Raw genomic sequence first — 26,743 nt, forward strand, 5'->3', positions numbered from 1 at the left:
GGATAGGGTGGAGGTGTTGGCCTTGTGTAGGGTGCTCTTTCCAAGAGCCGGTGCAGACTCGATGGGCTGAATGGCCTCCTCCTGCACTGTAAATTCTATGATAATCTATCTATGATATGATTCTAGAGATGAGGGGTTTGTTTTATAAAGAGAGATTGAGCAGTTTAAGCCTATACTCTCTCGAATTTAGAAGAATGAGGTATACAAGGTGATAAAAGGTATTAACAAAATGGATGTAGAGTGGATGTTTCCTCTTGTGGGGTAATCTATAATGGGAGGTCATAGTTTTAGGATAAGGGGTAGCAGTAGCAAATACTTCCATCAAAGGGTCCTGAATCTGTGGTATTCACTACCCACTGCGGTGGATGCTGGATCATTGAATACATTTGGAAATAGACAGATTATTAATAGGCAATGGGTTGAAGGGTTATGGAGAACCGACAGGAAAGTGAACTGGAGGCTGAAATGAGATAAGCCATGCTCGTATTGAATGGCGGAGCAGGCTGGAGGGGCAGAATTGATTAATCCTGCTCCTTGTCCTCATCTTAAATGTGCGTGTTAATAAAGGCTATTTAATTACATGAATACATCAATAAGGAATATGTACCACTTTAGGATTGAATTCTTCGGGTGATCTGCGACGGTACATTGTCATGAGTGTTTGCGTGGCTATTGGAACACTATTTCCATTTAGATTGAACTGTCGCTCTCCATCTGTGTCAGAGGTAGAACTGAGACTTCTCTGTGGACTACCAGAAACAACACTGTTTTGTCTGGAAAATACCTAGAAGATAGATAGTTCAATAGTAAATCATGATGCCCGGATAAGCCTTTAATGCTATGAAAGCATCCAATAATCAATGAACATATCCAATAATACACGTTACTTTAAAACAAACCTTTTAATGAAACAGTGAACTTGACTGTTTCAATATTTTATTGCAAACAAGAGCTCCTCTCCTGGAAGACATATGGCAAAACCTGGAGATATTTAGAGACGAAAATTTCTCTTGGCTTTCTCCTATGCTTAAATAAAACATCAACCTCAATTATCACGATCTATCAGAATTTTTTTCATCTATCAGGTAATTTTACTGCACAAATCAAAACATTTATCCAATAAGTCTAAATTACCAGTTTAACTATTATATTATTCACAGCAAAAGTAAAGTCGCCATTGTCCCAGATGACTATAGGAGGCTTTCCTCTTTGAGGTGGGGGGGGGGGGGGGGGGGGGGGGGGGAGGAGGAGCTGACTGGTGGTGATTTAACCGGAGGACCACCACACCTCAGTTGAGGGGCAAGATTAAGAAGATGTGCCTTCATGAACAATAATAACCCTTATTAATGTCACAAGTAGGCTTACATTAACACTGCAATGAAGTTACTGTGAAAATTGCCTAGTTGCCACACTCCAGCGCCTGTTCGGATACACTGAGGGAGAATTCAGAATGCCAAATCAACTAACTTGTGTGAGGAAACTGGAGCACCCGGAGGAAGCCCATGCAGACACGGGAGAATGTGTAGACTCCGCACAGACAGTGACCCAAGCCGGGAATAATCTCCGCCTTTACGGGAATTGAACCCGGAGCTAAATCAGCCCCCATTATTCACAGTACTGCAAAAGGCATTGGCAGAAAGCAGTGTGGTTTTACTATAATCAATAATATTCAGTTAATAATTAACAAAGTGCTCCCTTCACCTTGTCCAACAACATGGCCCAAGGCCAAATTCAATGGAGCAGCATCTATTCAGAATTGTTCTTTTTCTTGCACTTAGAAATACTTTAGGGCCCGAATTTCACAGAGAATGAGGAGGTAAAGAACATTACCAATATTATGAAGTCTTACAACACCAGGTTAAAGTCCAAAAGGTTTGTTTGGCGTCACTAGCTTTCGGAGCGCAATTCCTTCATCAGGTGAGTCACATCTCCACATCATCACACCAATATTATGGAGTAAATTGGACAGTGACTTTCAGAATACACAGATGCACTGCTAAAGCAGGGAAATATGGAGCAAGCACTGAGTTACCATGCTCCTCCACAGGTTGCACTATAATTGCAGTTTGCTGAGAAACCGGGCAATAAAACCCATGTAAGAGAGTGTGAAGTTGCAATAATTCCCAATGCTCCAAGCATTCTGGTGAAAGTACAATTTTAACAGCGTGATCAGTAAAAATTGCTGCCAACCTCTCAAGCCCTGGAAATGTAAAATCCCACAAGTGTGAAGTCACATCACGATTAGTTAATATTGGAGATATATTCAAATTCATTTTTTTTTTTTTACTCTGATCTCTCTCTAAACCCCATCTTTTTCCCCAATCTTTATTTTGTTTGCTGGTCGTGATTTATTTTGAATTTACAATTCTTAGATTAAGCTCTGTATGTCTCAGTGAAAATTCTTGTCTTTTTGGTTGACTAGCATTGTCTTTACTTATTCTGCTCACAAATCACCTGTAAAGGCCCTAGAGTTGAATCAGATGTCTGGTGACAGGATGTTTCTGCTCAAAGGCCTTCCAAAACTCTGAACACCTCACAGCATTTTCTTTTCTGACACTGATTGCAATAACCAGGGGGCACAAATTTAAGGTAATGGGCAGGAGATTTAGAGGGGATTGGAGGAAAAACCTTTTCACCCAGAGGGTGGTGGGAATCTGGAACTCACTGCCTGAAAGGGTGGTAGAGGTGGGAACCCTCAACATTTAAAAAGCAATTAGATGAGCACTTGAAAGGCTATAGCATACAAGGCTACAGACCCAACTGCTGGAAAATGGGATTAGGACAGATAGGTGCTTGATGGCCGGGGCAGTCATGATAGGCCAAAGTACTCTTTCTGTGCTGTAAAACCTTTATGACGATGGATTATGATCATCAGAAAGAGAATTCCAATCTATTTCTCAGCTGAAGCCTTGTAGCTACCAAGAATTTGAATTTCTGGAAAATACTAAGATGCATTTCATTTAAAGCATTTAGTCATCAAAAATGAGGTGATCAGAGAGTGTCTTATCATCTTAAACTGGCTTCCAAAATAGGAAATAGATTAGAAAGCAGTCTATCGTGCTCATTGCAACAGCCAGTGCTAATTTATTTCTTAAAGTACCCAATTCTTTTCTTTCCAAATAAGGGGCAATTTAATGTGGCCAATCAACCTACCCTGCACATCTTTGGGTGTGGGGATGAGACCCACGTAGGCACAGGGAGAATATGCAAACTCCACAGGGACAGTGTCCCGAGGCCGGGATCAAACCCGGGTCCTCGGTGCCATGAGGCAGCATTGCTAACCACTGCGCCATCGTGCCGCCCTACAACCAGAGCTAAATTTCTGAAGAATTTGGGAAACCAGAATGTGTTTGTAAACATAAAAAATACAACTGGCTAGGAATGCAAAGAAAAGTGTTTACCAGCTTCCTTTTCTTACTTTAGCATAATATACAATATTTTCTAAACTGTCATATTCCATCTTTGAACAAGCTGAAGTACCAAGTAATTTTTCTTTATAAAACCTGGTTGTGATTTTTTTTTTTGTTTTGTAAAATCTATAATCTTTCAATTTATAACTTCAGATTATATAACTTGACTATTTTAATTGATTTTCCAATATAAGGTAGCAGTAAATAGTAATAGCTTGGTAATGTGGTCATTTTTAATGCTGTTTAATTGAAGAAATATTTTAAGCACATTTCATATCACGGTTGATGTACTACTATTCAATATTACCTATACTTCGATAATCATAATGTAAAACAAGCATACTTTTGTACAAATAAATAAATTAGTTTAAAATGCAGTGGAAAAGTTTGAGAAATTGTGAATTGTCCAGACTGATTCAAATATTATTGATTTAATATTATTCCATCTTCTCAATATACTTCAGACAGCAAGGAATTTTAATGGTTCAGAATTTGCATTATAATGTACTCAACTAGATTTTGTTTAAACCCGATTTTCAGAATTTTCTGTTCCACATACCTCATCATCAGAATTGTGACTTCCTACAATTTCTTTATCAAAGCAAATTTTTGATGTTGTTTGCTGCAGAAAGTCAGAAATTCTTTGCACCAGGAAGTCTCGATCCTTAAGATTGGCAAAAAAGAAAGTCATCCTGTTCTTGGTACTGATAGATAATGGGCTTGGAAGCACACTTGAGCTGTCTGCTTTCTCCACTATTGCTACCTAAGGAAAAAAATAGGTACATATCTTTCAAAGTACAATTTGGTTTTCACTCATCAACAAGTTCAAATCTTAATTATTAATCCACCATGGTACCACATAGCAGATGAAGAATGTTGCTCCTCAGTGAGCTATTGGACTGTAGCATGATAATAACGATTCTGCTATTTCCATTTGCGGATCCTGTAGATCCACTTTTTGTTTCTCTACTTGCTCCATTACCATTTCCTTTTACCTTATACCATCAAACGTTTCACCATTTCTCCTCTCCTGCCTTCCACTCCAACAGAAGCCCTCTTTCCCAATTTCCACTTAAAGCCAGTTACAACTCTAACTTTAAATTAAAGCAAATTACTGCGCTTACAGGAATCTGTAACAAAAACACAGAATGTTAGAAATATTCAGGAGGTCCGGCAGCATCCACATGGAGAGAAAACAAAGTTAACATTTTGGGCACGATTCTCCAAAAATGGAACAAAGTCCCAAAGCGAGCGCGTTTAGTGGCGCTTGCAGTGCCGAGAAACACATGGCTATTCAATGCGATTCTCGTCGTATAAGGGGCCTGCATGGAGAAGGAGTGGCAGAGGCCGCACGCAGCCCTATTTTGTATAGTGGGGAGCTCCGGCAAGTGGAGCTCTCCATTGTGGCGAGAGATCGGGACACCATTTTAAGACATTAAGAGGCCCATTAAGCAATCCCCAATCTCCCCCCCCCCCCCCCCCCTCTCCCAAGCACAATCGCACTATGGGAGGGACCCTAGCCCCCCCAACACCCACGCAGGTCCCCCCAGCCTTATCACGTTCATGCATAAAATGCCAGCTTGGCACCTTGTCAATGCCAACCTGGCAGTGCGCATGCCAGTGTTACCTGGGCAGTGCCAGGCTGGCACTGCCAAGGTGCCCAAAGGACATGTACTTGGGGGATTTTGATTCCCTTGGAGACCCCCACGAGTGCCATTCAATGTGGTCTCCATTCGTGGGGCTCGTCTGAGGTCTCTGAGGCAAGGGGAATGAATCCCAAAGCCTCAGGTACCCCAGGAATCTGCACATTAGAGTGAGGCTAGCTGTCTTGCTCTAATATACAGATTTGCCAAAACTTTGAATTTTGAGAGGCATTGCGAGCTAGTTAGATCCTGGGACCGGGGTCTCCTGGCTTTTATCAGCCACACTGCGCCACGGTGACCTGCTTTTCAGGTGCAACATGACCATTGGATTGTGCCCTTTGAGACAGTTTGACACTTTGTCAGAGCTAAAAGAAAGAGAAAATGTATTGTACCATATAAGAGGGGAGGGGGAGGTGGAAAAAGGGATTAAGATGGAGGAAAAAGGCACAGCTAAGTTGTTGAACACAATGTTGCGTATTTAATTGTAAGATGAGATGCTGCTCCTCCAGTTTGTTTTGGACTTCACTAGAGTATTGCAGCAGGCCAAGAATGGACATGTGGGTAAGAGAGTAAGGTGCTAAGTTGAAATGGCAAGCGACAGGAGGTTGGGGTCATGCTTGCAGGCTGAGTGAAGGAGTTCCACAAAGCAGTCACTCAGTCTGCATTTAGTCTTCCCAATATCGAACCAACATCTCCAGCCTTTTCCAGTTCCAATGGAAAGTCATTGACATAAAACATCAACTGCTTCTCTCTCCACAGATGCTGCCAGACCTTCGGAGTATTTCCAGCTATTTTTGCTTTTATAGCAGATTTCCGGTTTCCTCAGTATTTTGCTTTTGTTTTACCATATTAGTGCTTGGTTATGTCAGGAGGAATGAATTTTCGTTCCAATGCATACCACTGCCACTTGCAGTTATACTGCGCACAATGTGATATTTCCAGATGTTCTAGTTATATTGATACACCAAGAGTTTGTAATGTCAACTATGGGTCTGTTCATCTTGTGTATTTATTTTTATTTGGTCACACTGGCTTGTAATGCAGAACAAGGCAGCAGCATGGGTTCAATTCCTGTACCGGCCTACCCGAACAGGCGGCGGAATGTGGCGACTAGGGGCTTTTCATAGTAACTTCATTGAAGTCTACTTGTGACAATAAGCAATTTTCATTTCATTTCACTTCAGTTCTGAGCTCAACTGTTTTTAAAAAACTAATCAGACCTCAATGAATTGAGTACCTCTCTCAACTCCCACATTTGCACACCTTTTCACAATTAGAGAGAGACAGTTTGCATATTCCATAGCTAATCCCTTTCCCACATTCGTCACAAATGCAATTCAACTCAGTTATAATTTCACCCTGATTAACAGTCAATCAAATTTCCAGATGGAAGTTAATTACAGAGAAATTAAAGAAATTAAAAAGGCTCCCAATAGGAAGAACTTTCACTTGTCCACATAAATGTTAGGCCTCAGGAATCAACTGAAATTATAACTTCTTGAATTGATGGTCAAAACATGTCTTTGTTTAATATGTCCTGGGAGGACATTTTATAGTTATAAATATGTTGTAGCCACACATCTGATTTCTCTTTAAGGCTGAAAAATATTTAGGGATAAAAGAAGCCATTCTGCTCATCGCTCAAGGCTTGAGTAAACAAAGGAAGTTTGTTTGTGCATTGTTGAATCTGTTGTCAACAACAAGTTCTTTGACTGTCTTTGTCTGGTATTTCTTTTAACTCTCACTGTCTGATTTTTTTTAATTGCGAAAACAATTTGATACAAAATAAAGCAACTATGATTAAATTTGCATCTCAACAGAAACTCACTTAATAGGGAAAAGCTAAGAATTATTTATAGCAACACCATCTGATTAACCATCAGATTTTGTTACAAAACAAAATACACAAATGTATACACACTCATTGTCCAATGTGCAAAAAATATAGCCCCACTGGCATTTGACTTGATTTTCTACCCAGTATTGCAATTTTGCATTCAAGTCTCAAAAGCATGGAAATCACTTTCCCAATTTCTAAATCCACAAAAGCTTTTACCAGGCACAACTGTGATCCAAAAATCCTTTAAATTTTCCAACAGAAAAACAGTATAGGTAGTGATATTTGACACGCACCTCTCTCAGAGGAATAATAAGACTGCACAGGTTTTCCTCCTTACTGGTGAAGCAGATGTAATTAGTAGATACAAACATCTGACCCACGACATGCACTTTACTGAATGGTGTCCAAAGGGTGCAGTCTGTGTGCCCATCCAGGCGCTCATCTTTTGGAAGCCGGAATAAAGCCCTGTATCGCTCACTTTTTGCTCTAGCATCAAGGTCCCTTCAGTTTCAGAAAAATAAGAAGTTTCAGTAGAGGGTCTTGAACGTCAAAGTACATTATACTGTGCTTAATGAAATGAATTACAATAAAACCATCAAACATCTTCATTGGTTTCAGGCAGAATTATATAATAGACAAATTGGTTTCAGGCAGAATTATATAATAGACAAATATGAGAGCTCAATGAAACCGTTTTAATACAAATTGCCAATTTACTAACCGTTTTAATACAGAAACCTTTTGAGGAGACTTCTTCTTTAGTCTTGGAAGTGATCTGTCCTCTTCAAAGCCTTCATTATCAAGAAGCTGTCTCATGGCAATATTGGCTAGTTGCTCCATTAGTTTAAAGGTTTCGCCAATATTGAGGAAAACAGAAAAAATATGTTCACCGCACCTTGTGCTCACTTTGATCATTTCAGGAAAGAGCAATGTAGTATTCTTCTCTAGCTGGGTAATGTCTGCCCATCGGATCACCAACTTAGCTAGAAAAAGGGGAAACTTAAAATTGATTTTTGTATCAATGTGTCAAGAGAACAGCAAACAAATTATATTTCTTCTGCACAGAGGAAATAAGTCATATTTTTAAAATGTAATATTTCCAGAGGCATCATTTACTTACTTACACCTACACTTGTCATAATACAAAATGACAATGTTATATTCAAGTAGCTATTTAAGCCTTTGTGGAATAAAAACAAAACATTCATTAAAAGAGGATTCAACTTGATTTTGTAAATATTTGCAAATTAATTGAAGTTTCTGCAGAAGCCAGCAAATCGAAATTTAATTTTCCTGCCATAACCTATTTTCTTAACAATGATCCTGTTGCTATATTTTTAGCAAGTGGGCCTCTACGCATCCTGTTCTTTGTAGTAAGTTATTTTTCCACTTAGAAGGCTTACATAACTAAATGCATAGGTTTAACTGTTCCCAGAACAATTTTTACTATCAATCCTGCTCAAAAATTTAGTTTAATAGCCTTTTGCTAATTTTTATTTGGTTGAATTAAGAGATGTATTCAAAAAGTTGAGCATGGAGAGAACAAAATGAGGGAATTATCTGAGCTGTCACTATGGTGCTGCTGTAATAATTGGATAATGAGTCGTCTGCTAACAAGAGTATAAAATTGGGTCAGTTTAACTATTAATTTAGATCACAAAATGTGTAGCTTATTAACCCGAGTCAGTTACCAGCGACACTGTGGCACAGTGGTTAGCACTGCTGCCTCACGCGCTGAGAACTCTGGTTCAATCCAGGCCCCAGGTCACTGTCCATGTGGAGTTTGCATATTCTCCCAGTGTCTGTGGGTCTCACCCCCACAGCCCAAAGATGAATGGATGGATGGATTTGTTTATTGTCACGTGTACCAAGGTACAGTGAAAAGTATTTTTCTGTGAGCAGCTCATTCAGTACATGAAAAGAAAAGAAAATACATAAAAGGGCAACACAAGGTCCACAATGTAAATACATAGACACCGGCATCGGTTGAAGCATAGAGGACTGTAGTATTAAATTTCTTGCGGTCTTGAGCAGTTGCCATACCAGGCTGTGATGCAGTCAGATAGGACGCTTTCTATGGTGCATCTGTAAAAGTTGGTAAGAGTTGGTAACAAGATGTTCAGGTTAGGTGGATTGGCCATGCTAAATTGCCCCTTAATTGGAAACATTTTTCAAAAAACTTGAGTCGGTTACCTTTATATGGTTCATCAGTATTCTATGCTGGGTTGAGGGGGGTGGAGTTGATGGAGTGAAAAAAGCGAAGTCATTTTCATATTAAGCATTCAAAGTTGAAAAAAATATAAAAGTGCAAATTCCAATGATAGAGCTGAATTCTCTGCCTCACGCCACTGGTAGCAGAGTTACTGATGAGGCAGAGGATCCAGCTTTTGGGAAAACCGATAGCAGAATTGGGAATCGCTTCCTGATGCAATTCTGCTCCGGCGGGAGAACACACAAAGACTCTTGCCCAGAAAGTGAACTGGCTACTCCCTTTTCTAAATTGAAAATAAACAGTAAAATAATACTGCACCTTCTTTTCCCAGCAAAAATGAATAAAAACAGAGATGGTTGATGCTGAGATACATCCAACCCTGCCGTGGAACCCGACCCTTCCAATAACTGCAAGAGTAGTAGTTAACCAGCTTTTCTTCTTCAGGCATCCCAAATAGCTTACGAAACTTCAAAATAGCTTCCTTAAATTTATCTGTGTCATCATCCTCCTTTATATCATTATTTTTATTATATTCTGCAATTATACCCTAAAAACAAAGAAACATAAACAGTAAGTAAAATGCCATGTTATATTAAAAAATTATAAAGCCACAAAAATAAAAAAATCAATTATCTTTCCAAAGTGAAAAATGAATTAAAGAAAGTAAAAGAATGAAATGTATTTAATGCATCTGACAGTGACAAGTATTTTTTAAAAAAATCTCAATTCCCAAGTTGGGATATAGTATACGGCAATTGCGGTTCCAAAGAACATCCGTTCTTATCTGAATACACTTGTATTCTGCCTTCATTTTTTTGCTACATCATTCAATTATCAGTTCTTCTGTGAATTTATCTTTTAATTATGTTTCATGTATTTTACATTGGTTACCTGGATTTTACCCTTAACAAATGTAGTGATATCATTTTCATTCTCGAAGATTGAAAGTGTCTGGAGTAGATTGTGCTCTATCCATTCCCAGTGTTCAGTTATGTCCTTTCTTGAGCCACCTAAAGAAGCAATAGCATTACAAATATCAAGCAATCAATTTGCTATCTATTAAAATCAATATACAAATACTCTATCTTGGCCTTTCAAGGTATATCCAAGAAGCACCAAACATACAAAACCAACAACATACCTACCCTGAAAAGGATTTTGCTGATGGAAATAAAGACTGCTAATATCAGCCACAAATATTTCCTAAATTATTCTTTAAAATAGTTTGATCTAAGGTTGTTTATAGAAATAATAGCCAGTTTCAATTATTTTTCATTTGAATACGTTTTTAGGTCTCAACAGGCTGGACCTGCAGCCTACATATATGCACTGTATATTATAGATAACCATTAATATTTATATTCTTTTAATCATGTCATAAATATTTTAATGTAGAATCTACAACACTACTTTTTTTTTATTCATTTACAGGATGCAGGCGTCGCAGTTAGGCCAGCATTTATTGCCCATCCCCAGTTGCCCTTCAGAAAGTGGTGGTAAGTTGCCTTCTCGCAGCAGTCCTCGAGGTGTAGGTATACCCACTGTGCTATTAGGGAGGAAGTTCCAGAATTTTGCCACGGCGACAGTGAAGAAATAGCAATATATTTCCAAGTAAGGGTGGTGAGTGACTTGGAGGTATCTGCTGTGGTTGTCTTTCTAGATAGTAGTTGCCGTGGGTTTGGAAAGTGTTGTCTCAGGAACCCTGATGAGTTACTGCAGTGCATTTTGTAGCTGGTACACGGCTGCCAGTTCGTCGGTGGTGGAGGGTTTGAATGTTTGTGGAATGGGGAGCAATCAAGCTCAATTGACCTCCAAACATCACAACCATTTTCCTTTGTGTCAGGTAAGACTCCAAGCAGCGGAGAGTTTTCCCGCTAATTCCCACTGACCACAGTTTAGCTAAGGCTCCTTGATGCCATACTCGGTCAAATGCTGCCATGATATCAAGGGTAGTCACTCTCACCTCACTTCTGGCATTCAGTTATTTTGTCCATGTTCGAAACAAGGCTGTATCAAACCAAGGTTGTAATGAGGTCAGGACCCGAGTGAGCCTGACAGAATCCAAACTGAGCATCATCCATGAGCAAGTTATTGCTGAGTGAGTTCTGCTTGATAGCACTGCTGATGACTCCTTCCATCACTTTGATGATGGAGAGTATACGGTTAGGTCGGTATAAAATATTCTTATATACAAGGTGTTCATGGAAGAAAGGAGAGGAGTGGGGTAGGGTAATATGGCAGTATTGACTAAAGAGAATATTGCAGTGCAGGAGACAGAGGATATACTGGAGGAGTCAAGCACAGAACCTATTTGGTCGGAGTTTAAGAAAAAAAAGTTAGTTTCCAATAGGTCCCCAACCAGTAGGTCGAACAGAAGCTAAGCCGCAGAAAGGTGCATAAACAATAGTAATAATAGGGACTTCAATTATGATAATATAGACTGGATTATTAATAATGTAAAAGTCAAAGAGGCAGAAGAATTTCTGAAGTGTGCGCAAGAGAACTTTCTTGGTCAATATGTTTCCAGCACAGCAAATGAGGCATCAAATCAATCAGATTCTGGGGAATGAGGTAGATCAAGTATATCAAGTGTCAGTAAGATAATGTTTACAAACGATTGATCATAGTATCATATATTCTAAATTATAACAAGAGAATGTCCTGCAATGATTGTGTTCACACAGCAGCTACTCCAATGTATCCTGCCCCCCTCCCCTCAAAACCACTGGATCTATTTTTCATTTGCTCATTCTCATTTATGTATTAGACCTTGACAATATCATCTGCAGACAGGGGGTCAGACCTGACATCCAAGCCAGAATTTTATGTTGCTCGGGTAAGCCTGCACCCAGCCCAGAAGTGTGTGACATCGAGCAAAAAGACGTTGAATGCGCATCCCAATGTCATTGCGCACTCAATATGTTGGTCAGCAGACACACCCGAGAGTTAAAAGTGCCCACCAACAATGAAGCAGGCATGCTAGCCCATTAAGAGGTCAAACGTTTATAGGACTCATCCACTTTTATGGTGGCACCCTTTACTTTCTAGATTCTTTGATCCAGGGTGGGATGAACTGTCCGGGATGAAATAAAATTAAAAAGGTGCCGGAGATTTGTGTTTGAATGTGCTGCCCAGACCAACAGTGGATAACCTGCAGTCCGGGTGCAACATGTGGCCCATCTGGTTTCTGAGGCATCTTGTTGGCCGTTGCCCATGTACAGGGTTGCCACATTCTGCTGGTTTCCATCTGCATAGTTTTTTTTCCTACTGGTTAGACTAAAGTGAAAAGCATGTAAAGCAAGGGCACGTGAATGAAGCGTGTGCTGATTGCAGACAACATTGACTGTCCGAGCTGTATGCTCCCTCTGTGTCCAAAGTGTAAATATTTATTCATTTTGTTTTTACAATTTGAAGTTGATGATAGCTCTATTACTATTGATAAATGATTAAGCATTTTATATAACTAGTTATGAAATATATTCAATAGTTAACGAACATGCCCGATTTCAATCTTATGGCCCATTGAGACGTAAAAGAGTCACTCCTGCAGCCACTCACTAGTCTGGGTTGCTATCACTGGCCTAGAAACACTTTGTATAGTTTTTCTGTCACTATTTATTTGTCACAGGTCAGCAGCTCCCTGAGCCAGGTCTGCAGTGGCTGTCCCCCTGAGGGAGCACATTAGAAACACTAGAACACATGCTCTCTTTTCTCAGTGCCCACCATTGGCGTCATTCTCCGACCCCCCGCCGGGTTGGAGAATCGCCGGGGGCTGCCGTGAATCCCGCCCCCGCCGGTTGCTGAAGTCTCCGGTACCGGATATTCGGCGGGGGCGGGAATCGGGCCGCGCCGGTTGGCGGGCCCCCCCGCTGGGCCGAAGTCCCGCCGATAAATTGCCTGTTCCGCCGGCGTGGATTAAACCACCTTTTGAACGGCGGGCCAAGGCGGCGTGGGCGGGCTCCGGGGTCCTGGGGGGGGGGGGGGGGGGGGGGGGCGTGGGGCGATCTGGCCCCGGGGGGTGCCCCCACGGTGGCCTGGCCCGCGATCGGGGCTCACCGATCCGCGGGCGGGCCTGTGCCGTAGGGGCACTCTTTCCCTTCCACCTCCGCCACGGTCTCCACCATGGCGGAGGCGGAAGAGACTCCCTCCACTGCGCATGCGTGGGAAACTGTCAGCGGCCGCTGACCCTCCCGTGCATGCGCCGCCCGGGGATGTCATTTCCGCGCCAGCTGGCGGGGCAACAAAGGCCGTTTCCGCCAGCTGGCGGGGCGGAAATCCCTCCGGCGCCGGCCTAGCCCCTCAATGTTGGGGCTCGGCCCCCAAAGATGCGGAGCATTCCGCACCTTTGGAGCGGCGCGATGCCCGTCTGATTGGCGCCGTTTTTGGCGCCAGTCGGCGGACATCGCGCCGTTTCGGGAGAATTTCGCCCCATGTTCCTTACCTCCCCGGCAGGCATCCCGTTATTGGGCAGCCAGCATAAAATTGTGCTCTGGGAGGCAGACTGCGGCTTCCAGGCCCCTTGCGGGCCCACCGAGTGCACACGTCCGATGGCCAGGAAGTCCAGGCCCCAGCCTTGGGTGAGCTGCAATTTCCTCTTGCTAATTATACAGCAATTTGTTCTGGCTCCACCCAAACTCTTTATCTTTGCACCCCTGATTCCATACCCCTTTTCAAGCAAACAATCTGCCCAACTCGATCCATCAGCCGAGTTTCTGACCTCATGACTTCTCCATCAAAAAGCCCACTTACTACTGTCACAAAATCACCCTTCTTTGCTCTTGCCTCAGCCCATCTGCAGCTGAAACTCTCACCCCTATACCTTTATCATCACGCCTTCAGCTAGCTAGGTGTGGTGGTATGTATTAGGGGTAATACAGTACACCATGAATGCTGAGGAGGTATTGGAGGACAGATGCTGGGTCCCGATTGGATCTGCCGCCTACTGGGCTCCACCCAGATAGGCGGGGAATAAGAACCCCATTTACTCCCCGCAGCTGCATTCTGTGACTGAGCTGCTGGGGAACAGGTCTGCTCAATAAAGCCTCGATTGAAGTTCTCTACGTCTCGCCTCGTGTGTGATCGATGGTGCTACACTAGGCTCTACACTTTAATTCCCTCTCAAAAATGTTTCAATCACAGCCCGCCAACCCACAACTTGTCATCTCCCTCACCTCCATTAAAACAGTCCTTAGAACCAATTTCAGTGATCAAGCTTTTGGTCATGCCTCCCAATATTTCCATGTACGACTCGGTTTTATACATTTGAAATGCCTTGGAACCTTTTATTCATCTTAAATTTGCCGTTACTTGTCTTGAACCCAAGTCCCCTTGCGCTAATCTCACAATTTAAGTAGTTTGTTGGATTTACTTTTTCTATAACTTGGTATCAATGCCTCTCTGGTGCCTCTTCAAAATTGAATAGACGTTTTCTCCAATTCCTCTTCTCACTACTTAGGTTCTGCATTAGCGTTGTCACTCTGCTGTGCATTACCTCCAGTGCATGAATGTATCGCTGGTGTGTCAATAACCTGAAACGGCCACAGTATTCAATACTTAGTCTGACCAGAGCAATTGGATCATGGCAGCCTTCAATATGTATTGTTTTGGCTTTGTAGTTCAATTTTCCACTGGATTCGTTGATTGGTGCTCGCACAGTTATGCTTGTGGAGAATCATACCCATTAAGACTTCCAAGTTTCTTTTAACTTCATCCTTTACTATTCCAATACTACTCAAGAAGTAGGAGCCATGTCCATTTTTTCCCCTTCCTTGTTCAGTAGTTTACCCTTATTAGCATTAACATTCACTCGTCAAGTGTCCTGCCCACCTACATATATCATCACCCTACTGATTTTGTAATTTCTGAGCAGCCCCTTCCAATTCCATTTGGTATCATCTGCACATTCTGATCTTGTTCCTGCATACAAGTCATTGATTTTAAATTAGAATTAGAAATAAGTCTCACATCAATTGTGAAGACTCCACTGGAAGTAGCCTGCTCCAAACCTGACATAACCCCCATGAAATCAAATTCATATCCACTCCCAAATATTTTCCATGGAAGCTTACAGCTTTGAGCTTATTCAACTTGGCGAAATGTGTTTTTAGAAGTCAAAGTACACCACACTGTAGGGCATTCCACACTTCAGTTGGGTGCCACTTCCTCAAAGACGTCGAGATGGTTAGTTAAGCAGCTTCATCCTTTCTATTCCTCACATTTTCACATCGACTAGGTTATTTTTCCACTGTGCCTCTTCTTTCATTTCTGTCCCACTTTGAATATGGGTAGTATGTTGGGCGGCAGGGTGGTGCAGTGTTTAACACTGCTACCTACAGCACTGAGGACCCAGGTTTGACCCCGGCACCAGGTTACTGTCTGTGTGGAGTTTGCACATTCTCCCCATGTCTGCGTTGGTCTCACCCCCACAACCCAAAGATGTGCAGGTTAGATGGATTGGCCACGCTAAATTGCCCCTTAATGGGAAATACAACCAATTGGATACTCAATATATATTTTTTAAATGAATATGGGTAGCATGTTAACCGGTTCCCAAGTATCTCCAGTTTCCAGTGACTCTCTTATAGATATTGTCAATACAACAACCTGTATTTATATCGCAGAGAAATTGCTAAGACTTTACACAGAGCCATAATCAGAAAAACGGACTTCCAGCCAAAGCTGGAAATATAAGAAAGGGTGACCAAAAGGTTGGCCACAAAACTGAGTTGAAGGGTTTTTAAATAGCAAGGGGAAATCTTCCTCAAGTCTGATCATCCTGGGATAAACATTCTTAGAATTTATTTTTATTCGACCCCTTAGCCCAGTAATTTTTGAACACAGGGTCGCAACCCGCGAGTGGGTCGCGGGCGGGTGTCGGGAGAGTCGCGGGGCCATGCATCACAGCATTCCCAATTGTGGGGCCATGCATCGGCGTTCCCGATCGCGGGGCCATGAGTCGTGGCGACCCTAATCGCAGGAAGTAGTGCCCAACGGTGTGACTGACGTTTAAAAATACATGCTGCGACCGGCTTTCAGAATACCGGCCTTTCCGCACATGCTTGCCCCTCAGCAATGTGCAGGCCCGGAGCCCAGCAGGCAAAACGCCTCCTCCTGACGTCAGCGTGCTGACCCAAGATTTTAATTATTATTATTTTTTTTTTAAAATCGTTGCCGGAGTCTTCTGCCTGGGGTGGTGGCAGAGAGCAGGTCACGTGCCCTGTAGACTAATAGCGCGTATTCTGGATATGAGATTCCTCCATTTTGCAGCTGCCAGCAGCGCTGGGGTGAACTCCAGGGCCTCTGGTGAACAACCCATGAAGACGCTGAAAACAGGGAGGAACAAAGTAGCATAAAGATGACTTCTTGAGTTATTAATTGTGCCACTGCAAATCAGGATTCAAAGTTCATGCGTGTTATATGCAGGGAAGTAATGGCAACTGAAAGTCCAAAACCCCCAAAACTTCAAATACATTTTGAAGACTAAGCATGGCGAGTTAGAGGACAAACCTCTTCATTTTGTTCAACAGATGCAGTGAGATCATCAGCTGAAGTCATTATCAGAAATTTAACATTGAATAACAAAGCAAGTGAGATCATGAGGACCAGGCAGGCTCATCTGCAAATTAAAGGTAAGTGAAAATTGGTGGGTTGAGAAGTTCGGGCAACGTGGATCGCGAAGGTTGGCCGGTTGGTAAAAAAATGGGTCCCAAGCTAAAAGTTTGAAAAACAGTGCCTTAGTCTAATTAGAATCTTTTATTTATTTAGAACAGAAATCAGTACTTTAGTCTATAAACATTTATTCTGCAGGTTGTGTAACAATACTAGACAGTAGTGGAGCTCTATGCTTTCATGCATATTTCTACTTTACTCATGGCCACCAGATGCAGATTCACACTTTTTAGTAATGGTGCTTTCCTTGAAGCAACGGGTCTTTAATGGGGACTATAATCATTTGTTATATGGGGCTTTACATCACCTCCAAATAATCTAGTTCAGGCTGCAAGCAAATTATTTTCCAAGTACAATCCCATATATTTCCTTCAACAGTTGTCGTCCCCTGATTCTATTAAAACACTTTGGAAGAACAAAGAAAGGAAACTACAGAAATCCAGGATTAGGATTATGGAAGAGCCATTTCAAATTGCAGAGATTCTGTATGCAGCAACTCTCAGTGCTGTTAAACTTGGCTCATTTACATTATTGAAGGAAGATCAACATTTGAGAGAAAATCCATAACAATATCACTGCAGAAGCATCTTGCGGATGGTCAGATAAAAGGTGGCATATCGCATTAACACGGTGACTAGCAATCATTTATGTTTGCCACCATCAGTGCTGTACCACAGGTAACAAAGGAAACAAGGGGACGGAATTTTCCCATAATCTGACAGAGTGTTAGGTTCAGATTGAAAACCGGCATGCTTCTCTGTAGATGCACAGCTGAGTTTTCACTTTGGATTTTCTGGCCCTTGCACAGAGAATCTGAGGGTGTTGTTTGTGTCAACACTCTGGCAGGGCAGGCCAGACAGAGTCAGCAAAACCGGTTCCACAGAGATTGGGGCATCATTTTTTTTTTTTTTTTTTTTTAAAATAGTTTTTTTTCAAATTTTCAGTTTATTAGCATATAAAATATTCTACCAGATTCATACAATATACCAAAAAATATCCCCGCCACCCAACCCGTTCCCCCCCCAAATTAAAAAATATGAACAATTTTCCAGAATAACACCAGTGCAACCATTAATGTATAACAATTAACAGTATTCCAATCTTTTCATTCATCCCCCCCACAAGCCTCCCAAAAAACAACCAATCCTCAATGCCCTCCCTACACCCCCTACCATCTGATGATGACCAACTCTATGAAAATGAAAATAAGTGGCTGCCATCTGAGGTAGAATCCTTTAACTGACCCTCTCATTAGGCACTTGATTGGGTCATCATCTTTAACGGGCATCCCAATCTGCGCTGGAATTAAACTCCTTCCCCTCCCGGACACGGGGATCTCGCCTGCAAGCCCCCCCACCAACACGCAAGCATCGGGCCACATCCCTCACCGTCATCGGCCTACCCCCCTCATAGGCAACGGCCTGCTCCACAGGGATCGGGGCATCATCTTTAAAGGGCATCCCAATCTGCACTGGTATTAAACTCCTCCCCCACAGGCCCTCACCACCACACAAGCATCGGGCCACTTCCCTCACAGGCATTGGCCGCAACCCCCCCCAACACACCATCACACATAAAGGGAACCTTAATGGGGCTCCACAGAGGGGTGCACCCCTGGCAGTGCCAACCTGGTAACTGTAACCAGAGTAATTTTTCAATGGTACCTTTTACTTAATTTTCGCAATCAGCATCTAGGTTTTAAAATAAATACTGAAGTACCTCGTGTGCAGCAGTTTGAAATAAATTAAAAAGATAATTGAAACTTTCTGGGTGGAGTAAAAGCTCCCAAAATGGAGGACAATATTCCAAATTGCCCAAGGCTCAAGTTAATCTGCCAAAGACAGACTACAAAGCAAAATCACAAGAAACACATTGCTTAATTTGAAAACCACTTTTTCCATCAATTGGGTAATAGTTATTTTCAACATAAAATGTCCTGCACTGCATAAAATATCTTCTTTTCCAATAGAATCAGCTCATGACAAAGGTACACCCTATCAAAAGATGTACTGGATACGCAAAAAAAAAAAAAACTGCTGGAACATTCAAAAGAATTATTTTCTAAACTGTAGTAAAAACATCTTGGCTGGGCTGAATTCAAACTCGGGTCCTCAGAGGTGAAAGCTTTTTATAAGGTTTTTTAGAGCACACCAGGCATTAGCACTACATAAATGATTTATATTATTAACCCTAGCATTAGTACTACTAAAGTCTGAGCAGAAGTTAAATTATACCAAATATTGTTTCATTTCTGGTTTGAGACCCATAAAAACATTGTTACCTTTATTTTTAAGAAGAATCAAAATATTTGTGGGTAAGTTACACAAGAATGAACTGTTCTTTTAGAACTTACCACAGGCAATTGTCCAGTAGGCTAGGGAGTCAGGAGTCTGGTAAAGGATTCTGTATGGTGCAACTCGAGCACTGGAGTCCAACACAACATCAAGTGTTCCCACAAGCAAGCCTGCATTAAGTTCCAAAACAAAAATTATTATTGGAATAATTAGGTAACTAGATCCACAATTATAGTAATTATTTTTGACAGCTAAAGATAGTCAAAAGTGCAATATTACATGAAGTTAAACAAGTAGAGTTAGAATTTTGTCTAGTTTTTCATGACTACTCTGCAAATGAATAAAATGTTCTTGTATTATAGTTGCTGATGGAATTTATAACACCTGTGTGCAACTATCATTTAAGAAAGATTATTTTACAAGAAACCTTCAGTTTTGAGAACAGATTTTTCACAAGTTTACGAGTGGCATCGAAGTTGGCCCCATGGCAGCTTTCTGCATACACACACACACACACACACACACACAAGATTGGGAGCAGAAATCTCAACCATTGAGTTTGCAATGTTTCAATGTGATTCAGCAACAGGAAGGGGAAGCAATTGGACTCGAAATAGTAATTCTGTTTCTCGCTCTCCACAGATGCTGCCAGACCTGGTGTGTTTTTTCCAACACTTTATTTCAGATCGCCAACGTCCGGAGTATTTCACTTTCATTAGAACAAATCCCTACTTTCCAAAACTCAAAACAACAGATTCTACTGTTCTGCCAGATTCTGCCAGAGAAACTACTGACAACAGACAGATTTCTGTCCTTAGGGAGCACATAATGGGTTGGATTCTCCGATTTCCAGACTAAACCCTGACGCCGGCAATGGCCTTTTACGCCAGAAAAAACGGCACACAGCTGCACCGATTCCGGGACTGTTGGGGGGCTTGCAGCCACGTCAGGTAAAGCTCCTGGCTCCCACGCCAAAAACGGCTGGAGTGTGGCTGGGTCCGTGGCCGCATATGCACACGGTGGGGGCCTGTAGCGGCCGCGCCATGCAACATAAAGTGCCGGCTGCGCGCGGACCCGGCCTGCCAAATGATAACCCCCAGTAACCACCCTTGCCACCACTGGCCCACCTCCCAACAGTTCCCCCAGCTCTCGCGGAAGCCCCTCCGGCCAGCAGCACTGCCCCCACCCCCCAACTGTGGTGGCGCTGGACATGTCGGCAGCTGCCACACGGTGTCCACGAAAGAAAATACCATAGGTTTTCCGCGCCATCGGGAACTCGGCCCATCGGGGGCGGAGCATCGGGGGGGGGGGGGGAAACCTCAGGTGACTGTGGTGAGCCACGTATGGCTCTTGTATATACTCAAAGTTGTTCTATTATTACTATTGTCATCGACATCCACTATTGTATATACTTACTGCTGTTGCTGTTACTGTTCAATTGTTGGGTTGATGCTGCTGTTGGCTCCGCCCCCCTGAGGTATATAACCGACCGATCTGAGACAGGCTCTCAGTGTGGGAGAAGCTACAGGTTGGCACACATCTAGTTGATTAAAGCCACTGTTCTTTGGTACAAACTGTCTCGACTGAATTGATGGTCATCAATTTAATCAACTAGTTTTTTTTCCCCACAATGGACACCGCTCTGAAAACTGATAGTCTTAAACTCGACCCGCAGGCGCTGAAGCTACGGCTATCTTAGAGCATTGGCTCAGTTGCTTCAAGGCCTACCTCGACTCCTCAGCCGCCGTGGTCTCCCCCGGTACTCCAGCAGCGTCTCCTCAACGCCCGGGTGAGCCACAGGATTTTTCGACTAATCAGGGACGCGGCCTCGTACACGGAGGCAGTGGAGCTGCTCAAAGGACAGTTGGTGAGGCCAGTGAACGAGGTACTCGATCGACACCTCCTGACCACGCGGTGTCAGCGCCAGGGTGAGTCGCTGGCTGAATATCTGCGTGAACTGAGGGTACTCGTCCGGAGCTGTAACTGCCAGACGGTCACGGCAGTATAGCACGCAGAGCTGATGATCCAAGACACCCACGTGGCAGGAGTCAGATCCAGCTACATCCGGCAACGGCTTCTCGAGAAAGGGTCCCTCGACCTCGAGGAGACGGTGAAACTAGCTACCTCACTTGAAGTGGCCTTCCAGAGCATGGAGGCCTTTCCATCCGACCACCTCGGGGGCGTCGGAGGCGCAGCCATCACCCGACCCGGCCGTGCCCCATACCTGCACCGCGCGGCATGATGCCAGCTCCGGAGGGCTGTATTGTTACTTCTGCGGGCAGGTCCAGCACCCAGGTAGCGTTGCCCAGCTCGAAATGTGACCTGCAACAAGTGTGGCAAGAAAGGGCACTTTGCTAAGGTATGCCTGGCCCGACCTAAAGTCCAAAAATCAAAAGCCTGCCTGGCCCGGTCCAAGGCTCACAGACCCCGCCACGTGGCATCGTGCCTGCAGGACCTGCCCTCTTCTGACGCGGCGACCGCCTCGTGCTACCTGTGGGGGCAGCCATCTTGGTCGCCACCTTCGACGCCGCCCGCCATGTGCGACCGGTGGGGGCTGCCATTTTTGCTGACATCCTCGACGCCGCTCGCCACGTGAGTTGGGGCCATCCCGCCACTGCCGCTCCAGTCGACCGCAACTCGGCTCGATTCAGCTCAACCAGTTCCAGCCTAATCACCTTCAAAACTCCATGATGACCGTCCGACTCGATGGACAGGAGACGTCCTGTCATTTCGACTCCGGGAGCACAGATAGCTTCGTCCACCCGGATATGGTAAGGCACTGCTCCCTCCGGGTCCTCCCCGTCTCCCAAACCATCTCCCTTGCTTCCGGATCACTCTCCGTGCAGATCCGGGGGTATTGCATCACTAACCTTGCGATACAGGGCGTCGAGTACGCCGATTTCAAACTTCACGTCCTCCCCCATCTCTGCGCCCCGCTGCTACTAGGTTTAGACGTTCAATGCAACCTCTGAAGCCTGACCTTAAAATTCGGGGGACCCCTCTCCCCTCTCGTCGTCTGCAGCCTCATGACCCTGAAGGTCGCCCCTCCCCCGCTCTTTGCGAACCTCACCGCAGACTGCAAGCCCGTCGCCACCCGGAGCAGACGGTACAATGCTCAAGACAAGGCCTTCATCAGGTCAGAGGTCCAGCGGCTCCTGAAGGAAGGGATCATTGAGGCCAGTAACAGCCACTGCCGACTCTTGAGAAAACGTGATTAAATAGAGCCAAATTAAGGACCAACCAAAAGTTAGCAACATTTACTGACAACATCTGACGGGACTCGATTTAGAAGTAGCCTAACCACTCCGAGAGAACCCAAAATTTGAATTGAGAATCCAATTGGGAACAGAAAGAAAAACCACAAGCGCAAAACAGTACTGATCAAGCCTCTGAGATTCCGAAGTGTGTTAATGCATGCATACTAACAGGGATATAAGGTAAACCTGAGAGATTTTGTTACAAAAAACTGTCGGGAGTTTTGTAGGCCGGAAATTAGCGTAAGCCGTACCAGTGTTTACATCACCGCTTTATCACCCCCTGTTCCAAATTCGGTAGAGATCCTAGATAGAGAAAATGGCAATGAAGGCAATGGAACGCCTTATGAACCCCCAGGAATTCGAGGTCGCAGCGACCAGCAGTAGAGTAGGACAGTGTCCCTTTTGGGGAGAAGAGATCAGGAAATATCTCAAAGGGAAAGGATGGCCCCTTTGGAGTGAATTCTGTGATAATGAGGAAACAGGACCCGGGAGTTTAGGATATACTTGGTGGGAGAACCTGTCAGAGATCCACAAGAAGAGCTTGGGAAAAGCTCGCAAGCCAATGGCAATCGTGTCCTGTTTGGCACAATTGCGAGGCACAGAGGAGGTCGTTAGGACGCTCCGTAGAGAGGTAGAGGAGAGAGACAGAAGTAGTGAGGTAGACGTGAGTGAGGCAGAGAAAGAGAATCGAGATCTGAAAGAGCAGTTAGCAGCGAGGGACAGAGAGGTGGATGATGCCAAGAGGGCACATCAGTCTTGTCTCGCGCATTTGAACAGTTTTCAGACACAGTAAGGCCTACCAGGACATGCAACGTGTGGTCTTGGTAAGACAAGAAACAGAACAGCAAGTGAGAAATTGCCGAAACAGTGCAACAATTTAAAAGCAGCCCTACGAGCACTCCATACTTCCACAACGGAACAAAGGCAGAGCTCCGTAGACCATGCAAAGTGCCGGAAGCAAATTGCAGAATTGCAATCTCTGCTGTCCGTGCAAAATGGCTTTCAGAATACATTCAGACCCCAATTAGATCAAGAAAACGGGCCCGATTGGCAGGAATTGAACGAGACTGCCCATAGATATGTACATGGGACATGTACGTAGGAAACCCCCAGAAAAGGAAAGCGCCCCAACTGAACAGGCAGAACACACCCCCATGAATCATGTGACCACACACCGCAGGAGAAGGAGAAGCAGATTTCCTTTAAACAACTCCGTTAACCGTGACCCAATTACGGGATGCGTGTGGAAAAATTACACCGTTCCTTCCCACATCCGACCCACACCAATTTTTCGAGAAAGTCAGACAATAGGCAACCATGTACAGCCTGGACGAAAAGGAGCAAGTGAAGCTTTCAGTTTTAAGCCTCGACCCTTCAATCGTAGCAGCCCTTCCCGACCCACAGAATGTAGGAGGAGGCACACTCCAAGAGATGCACAGAGCAATCCTTGACGCGATCGGCTTTAACAGAGGAGACCCCGTAGAAGGCTTAAATAAGTGTAGGCAAAAGAAGACAGAGCACCCCACAGCGTTTGCTGGACGTTTGTGGATTCACTTTACCTCAGTTTTTGGAGAGTTAGCCCGCGCCCATTTGTCTCCATATAATATGGCCAAATGGACCCGAATTCTAGTTTCCCACGCCACAGAAGCAGGACGAAAAGCTTGCGCAATTCCCTCAGATGAGGCCACAATGACAAATGGGTTTTGAAGAGATTGTCCTGCGCTTGGGAACAATCAATTGCAGGCAAAACTGCATTTATAACACCAGATTAAGAATAGGTAGAAATGAACCCAGTTAAAGCACACCAGAACCCCGCATGGGTAAATGAGGGCAGGAACAGCCAACCCCAGGCCAAAGCTCAGGAATGTTATAATTGTGGACAGCTAGGACACTTTGCACGAGAGTGCAACACACCCCAGAAGCAGCAGAGAAACCAAGAGACAGGCAGCCTAAACAAGAATAGCGCAAAGCCGATCCATAGCGTTAGCACCTGTTCAGAGAGTACAGACATGAACGGCACCGATTGACGGTGTTCGGGCTCCCCAACTTGGGTCTGCGACACCCTTTGGGACAAGTCCGGTAGAACGGTAGTAGCAGGCAAAGTTCGGGGACAACCCGTAGAATTTCTTTGGGACACAGGAGGGTCCTGCACCACACTCAATTCCTCCACGATGTTCCAGCGAGACACGTGGCCCACAACAGACACCATTACACTCAGCGGCTTTACAGGCCATTTACAACAGGGACACATCACAGCCCCTATAGCAATACAGATAGGGAACATCACGACCAAGCACCCCGTAGTTTTAGTTGATCTGCCCCAGACAGCAGAACATATCATTGGGATCGATTTCATGAGCTCCCATAACCTTTCTTTCGACCCAATGAACAAGTGTGTATGGAAAATGGCAAAGGCAGCACGAGTCCCCGCCATGCTCACAGCAGGAGAATACGTAAATAGGATCAGCTCAGTAGGAGGCTTCTGGTTCGCCCTCGAGCCATTAGTATAGACAAACAGGTTAGGGCAGTCCTGCAGGAACACAAAGCAGCATTTGCACAGCACAAGGACGACTGTGGCAGTTTGGCTGGCTTTGTGAACATTACAGGTCCCGACCCTAAACCCCAGAAGCAGTACGGATTTCCCCAGGAAGCAGAGGGAGAAATCGCCTAAGTAATAGAGAGTTTGTTGGATCAAGGCATACTCCGATCAGTAGCCTCCACAAACAATGCATCGATTTGGCCCGTCAGGAAACCCAATGGATCATGGCGACTGACCATTGATTACCGGGAACTGAACAAAGTAACCCCAGCAGCAGCCCCCACCGTAGCCACGAGTCCCGAGACCATGCTCAAACAGGGACTCTAGTCAAAATTTTTTGATTTTGGACATTAATAACGGCTTTTGGTCCATTCCATTGGCTAAAGCGTGCCAGTACAAATTCGCCTTTACATTCCAAGGGCAACAATACACGTGGACGTGCCTTCCACAAGTCCCCCCTCCATTTTACACCGACAGCTGGCAAATGGATTAGCAAAATTTTCCCGCCCCGATTGTCTGGTCCAGTATATAGACGACTTGTTACTACAGACAGACACAAAGGGAGAGCACATTTTGCTTCTCGCCGAACACCTAGCACTCCTGAAAGAAATTGGTTGTAAAGTCAACCCCAAGAAGGCCAGATTCTGAAAGAAGAAGTGATTTACTTGGGAACAGTGATCACTCATGGTAAACGCGAGATCGAGCACAAGAGAATTGACTCGATCGTCAAATTGCCCCTTCCCCACAATGTCTCAGCCCTCCGGTAATTTTTAGGACTGGTTGGCTACTGCCGAAACCATATTGACGGTTTCGCCACTAAAGCAGCGCCCCTTTCCGAAACTCTCAAGCAGGCACCTTGGAAATGGCTTCCACAGCATACAGATGCCGTGGACGCTTTGAAAAGAGCACTCAGCACAGCCCCCGCACTACAGGTCCCAGATCCACATTCCCTGTACGCTATCGAGGTAGCAAGCAACGACTGAACCCTTTCGGCCGTGCTCCTCCAGGGACGTCACGACCAGTTACATATGCCTCATATGCCTATGCCTCACGCATGTTAGACCCCCTAGAGCAAGGATTTTCTGCCTGTGAAAGGCACCTGCTCGCTGTTTTTTGGGCAGTACAATACTTCGCCTACAATTCAGGACTCAACTCCATCACCATCCTCACAGAACACACACCGACACAGCTATTGTTAGACGGCCGACTTAAAGATGGCACAGTCAGCCAAATCCGCGCAGCCGGTTGGACCCTTCTTCACGGTAAAGAGAACCAAAACCCACACATTCCTTGCCGATAATCTGCAGTATGCAGGCACCCCTCACGAATGTGAGATCATCACCACAAAACAGGCCCATTCATTCCCAAAACACCCGCCAGGAAAAAGGTAGTACACCCCAGAGACCCCAGCCCACAGACATGTGCGCACCCCTAAGGATTTATGTGGATGGCTCCTCCACAGTGTTAAACGGAGAGAGAATTACCGGTAGCGGTATATACGTAGAGGACGCGCAGGGACGTGCCCTAGATGAAATTTCCTTGAAGTTGCCAGGACACTTAGGCTCGCAGGCAGCAGTAGACCACCCGGACTCGTTCCCGACCCCAGCAGACATCTACTCAGACAGCTTGTATGTCTGCAATAGTTTGACAGAGTTCCTACCACTCTGGGAAACAAGAGGATTTGTTTCCGCGGACAGTAAACCCCTACCCTCAGCCCCATTACTCCGCCATATCTTAGAGACAGCGAAGGATAGGAAATACGGCATAATTAAGGTTCGCAGTCATCACCGTTCTTCCCTCCCTGGTAACGTAAAAGCAGACGCCCTAGCGAAGGCAGGCTCCAGGCATGGTTATTTTTGGAACTCCCCCGAAAGCACCCC

At 44.4% G+C, this 26,743-nt stretch overlaps 1 protein-coding gene across 2 annotated transcripts in view; it reads right to left on the reverse strand.

Annotated features, from left to right (window-relative positions):
* The window catches only part of tbc1d9 (TBC1 domain family, member 9 (with GRAM domain)), a 106,967-nt gene that overhangs the window by 42,193 nt on the left and 38,031 nt on the right, over nucleotides 1–26,743 (reverse strand). For both annotated transcript variants that reach the window (XM_072495624.1, XM_072495625.1), the window contains exons 2-8: nucleotides 19,127–19,237; nucleotides 9,997–10,115; nucleotides 9,424–9,652; nucleotides 7,615–7,876; nucleotides 7,187–7,394; nucleotides 3,970–4,173; nucleotides 608–784 (exon numbers count right to left, since the gene is read on the reverse strand). In XM_072495624.1, coding sequence (XP_072351725.1) covers nucleotides 608–784; nucleotides 3,970–4,173; nucleotides 7,187–7,394; nucleotides 7,615–7,876; nucleotides 9,424–9,652; nucleotides 9,997–10,115; nucleotides 19,127–19,237 — 1,310 coding nt within the window. The remainder of the gene's footprint in view (nucleotides 1–607; nucleotides 785–3,969; nucleotides 4,174–7,186; nucleotides 7,395–7,614; nucleotides 7,877–9,423; nucleotides 9,653–9,996; nucleotides 10,116–19,126; nucleotides 19,238–26,743) is intronic.

Source organism: Scyliorhinus torazame, chromosome 3 (assembly GCF_047496885.1).
Source record: "Scyliorhinus torazame isolate Kashiwa2021f chromosome 3, sScyTor2.1, whole genome shotgun sequence".
Taxonomy (NCBI): Eukaryota; Metazoa; Chordata; class Chondrichthyes; order Carcharhiniformes; family Scyliorhinidae; genus Scyliorhinus; species Scyliorhinus torazame.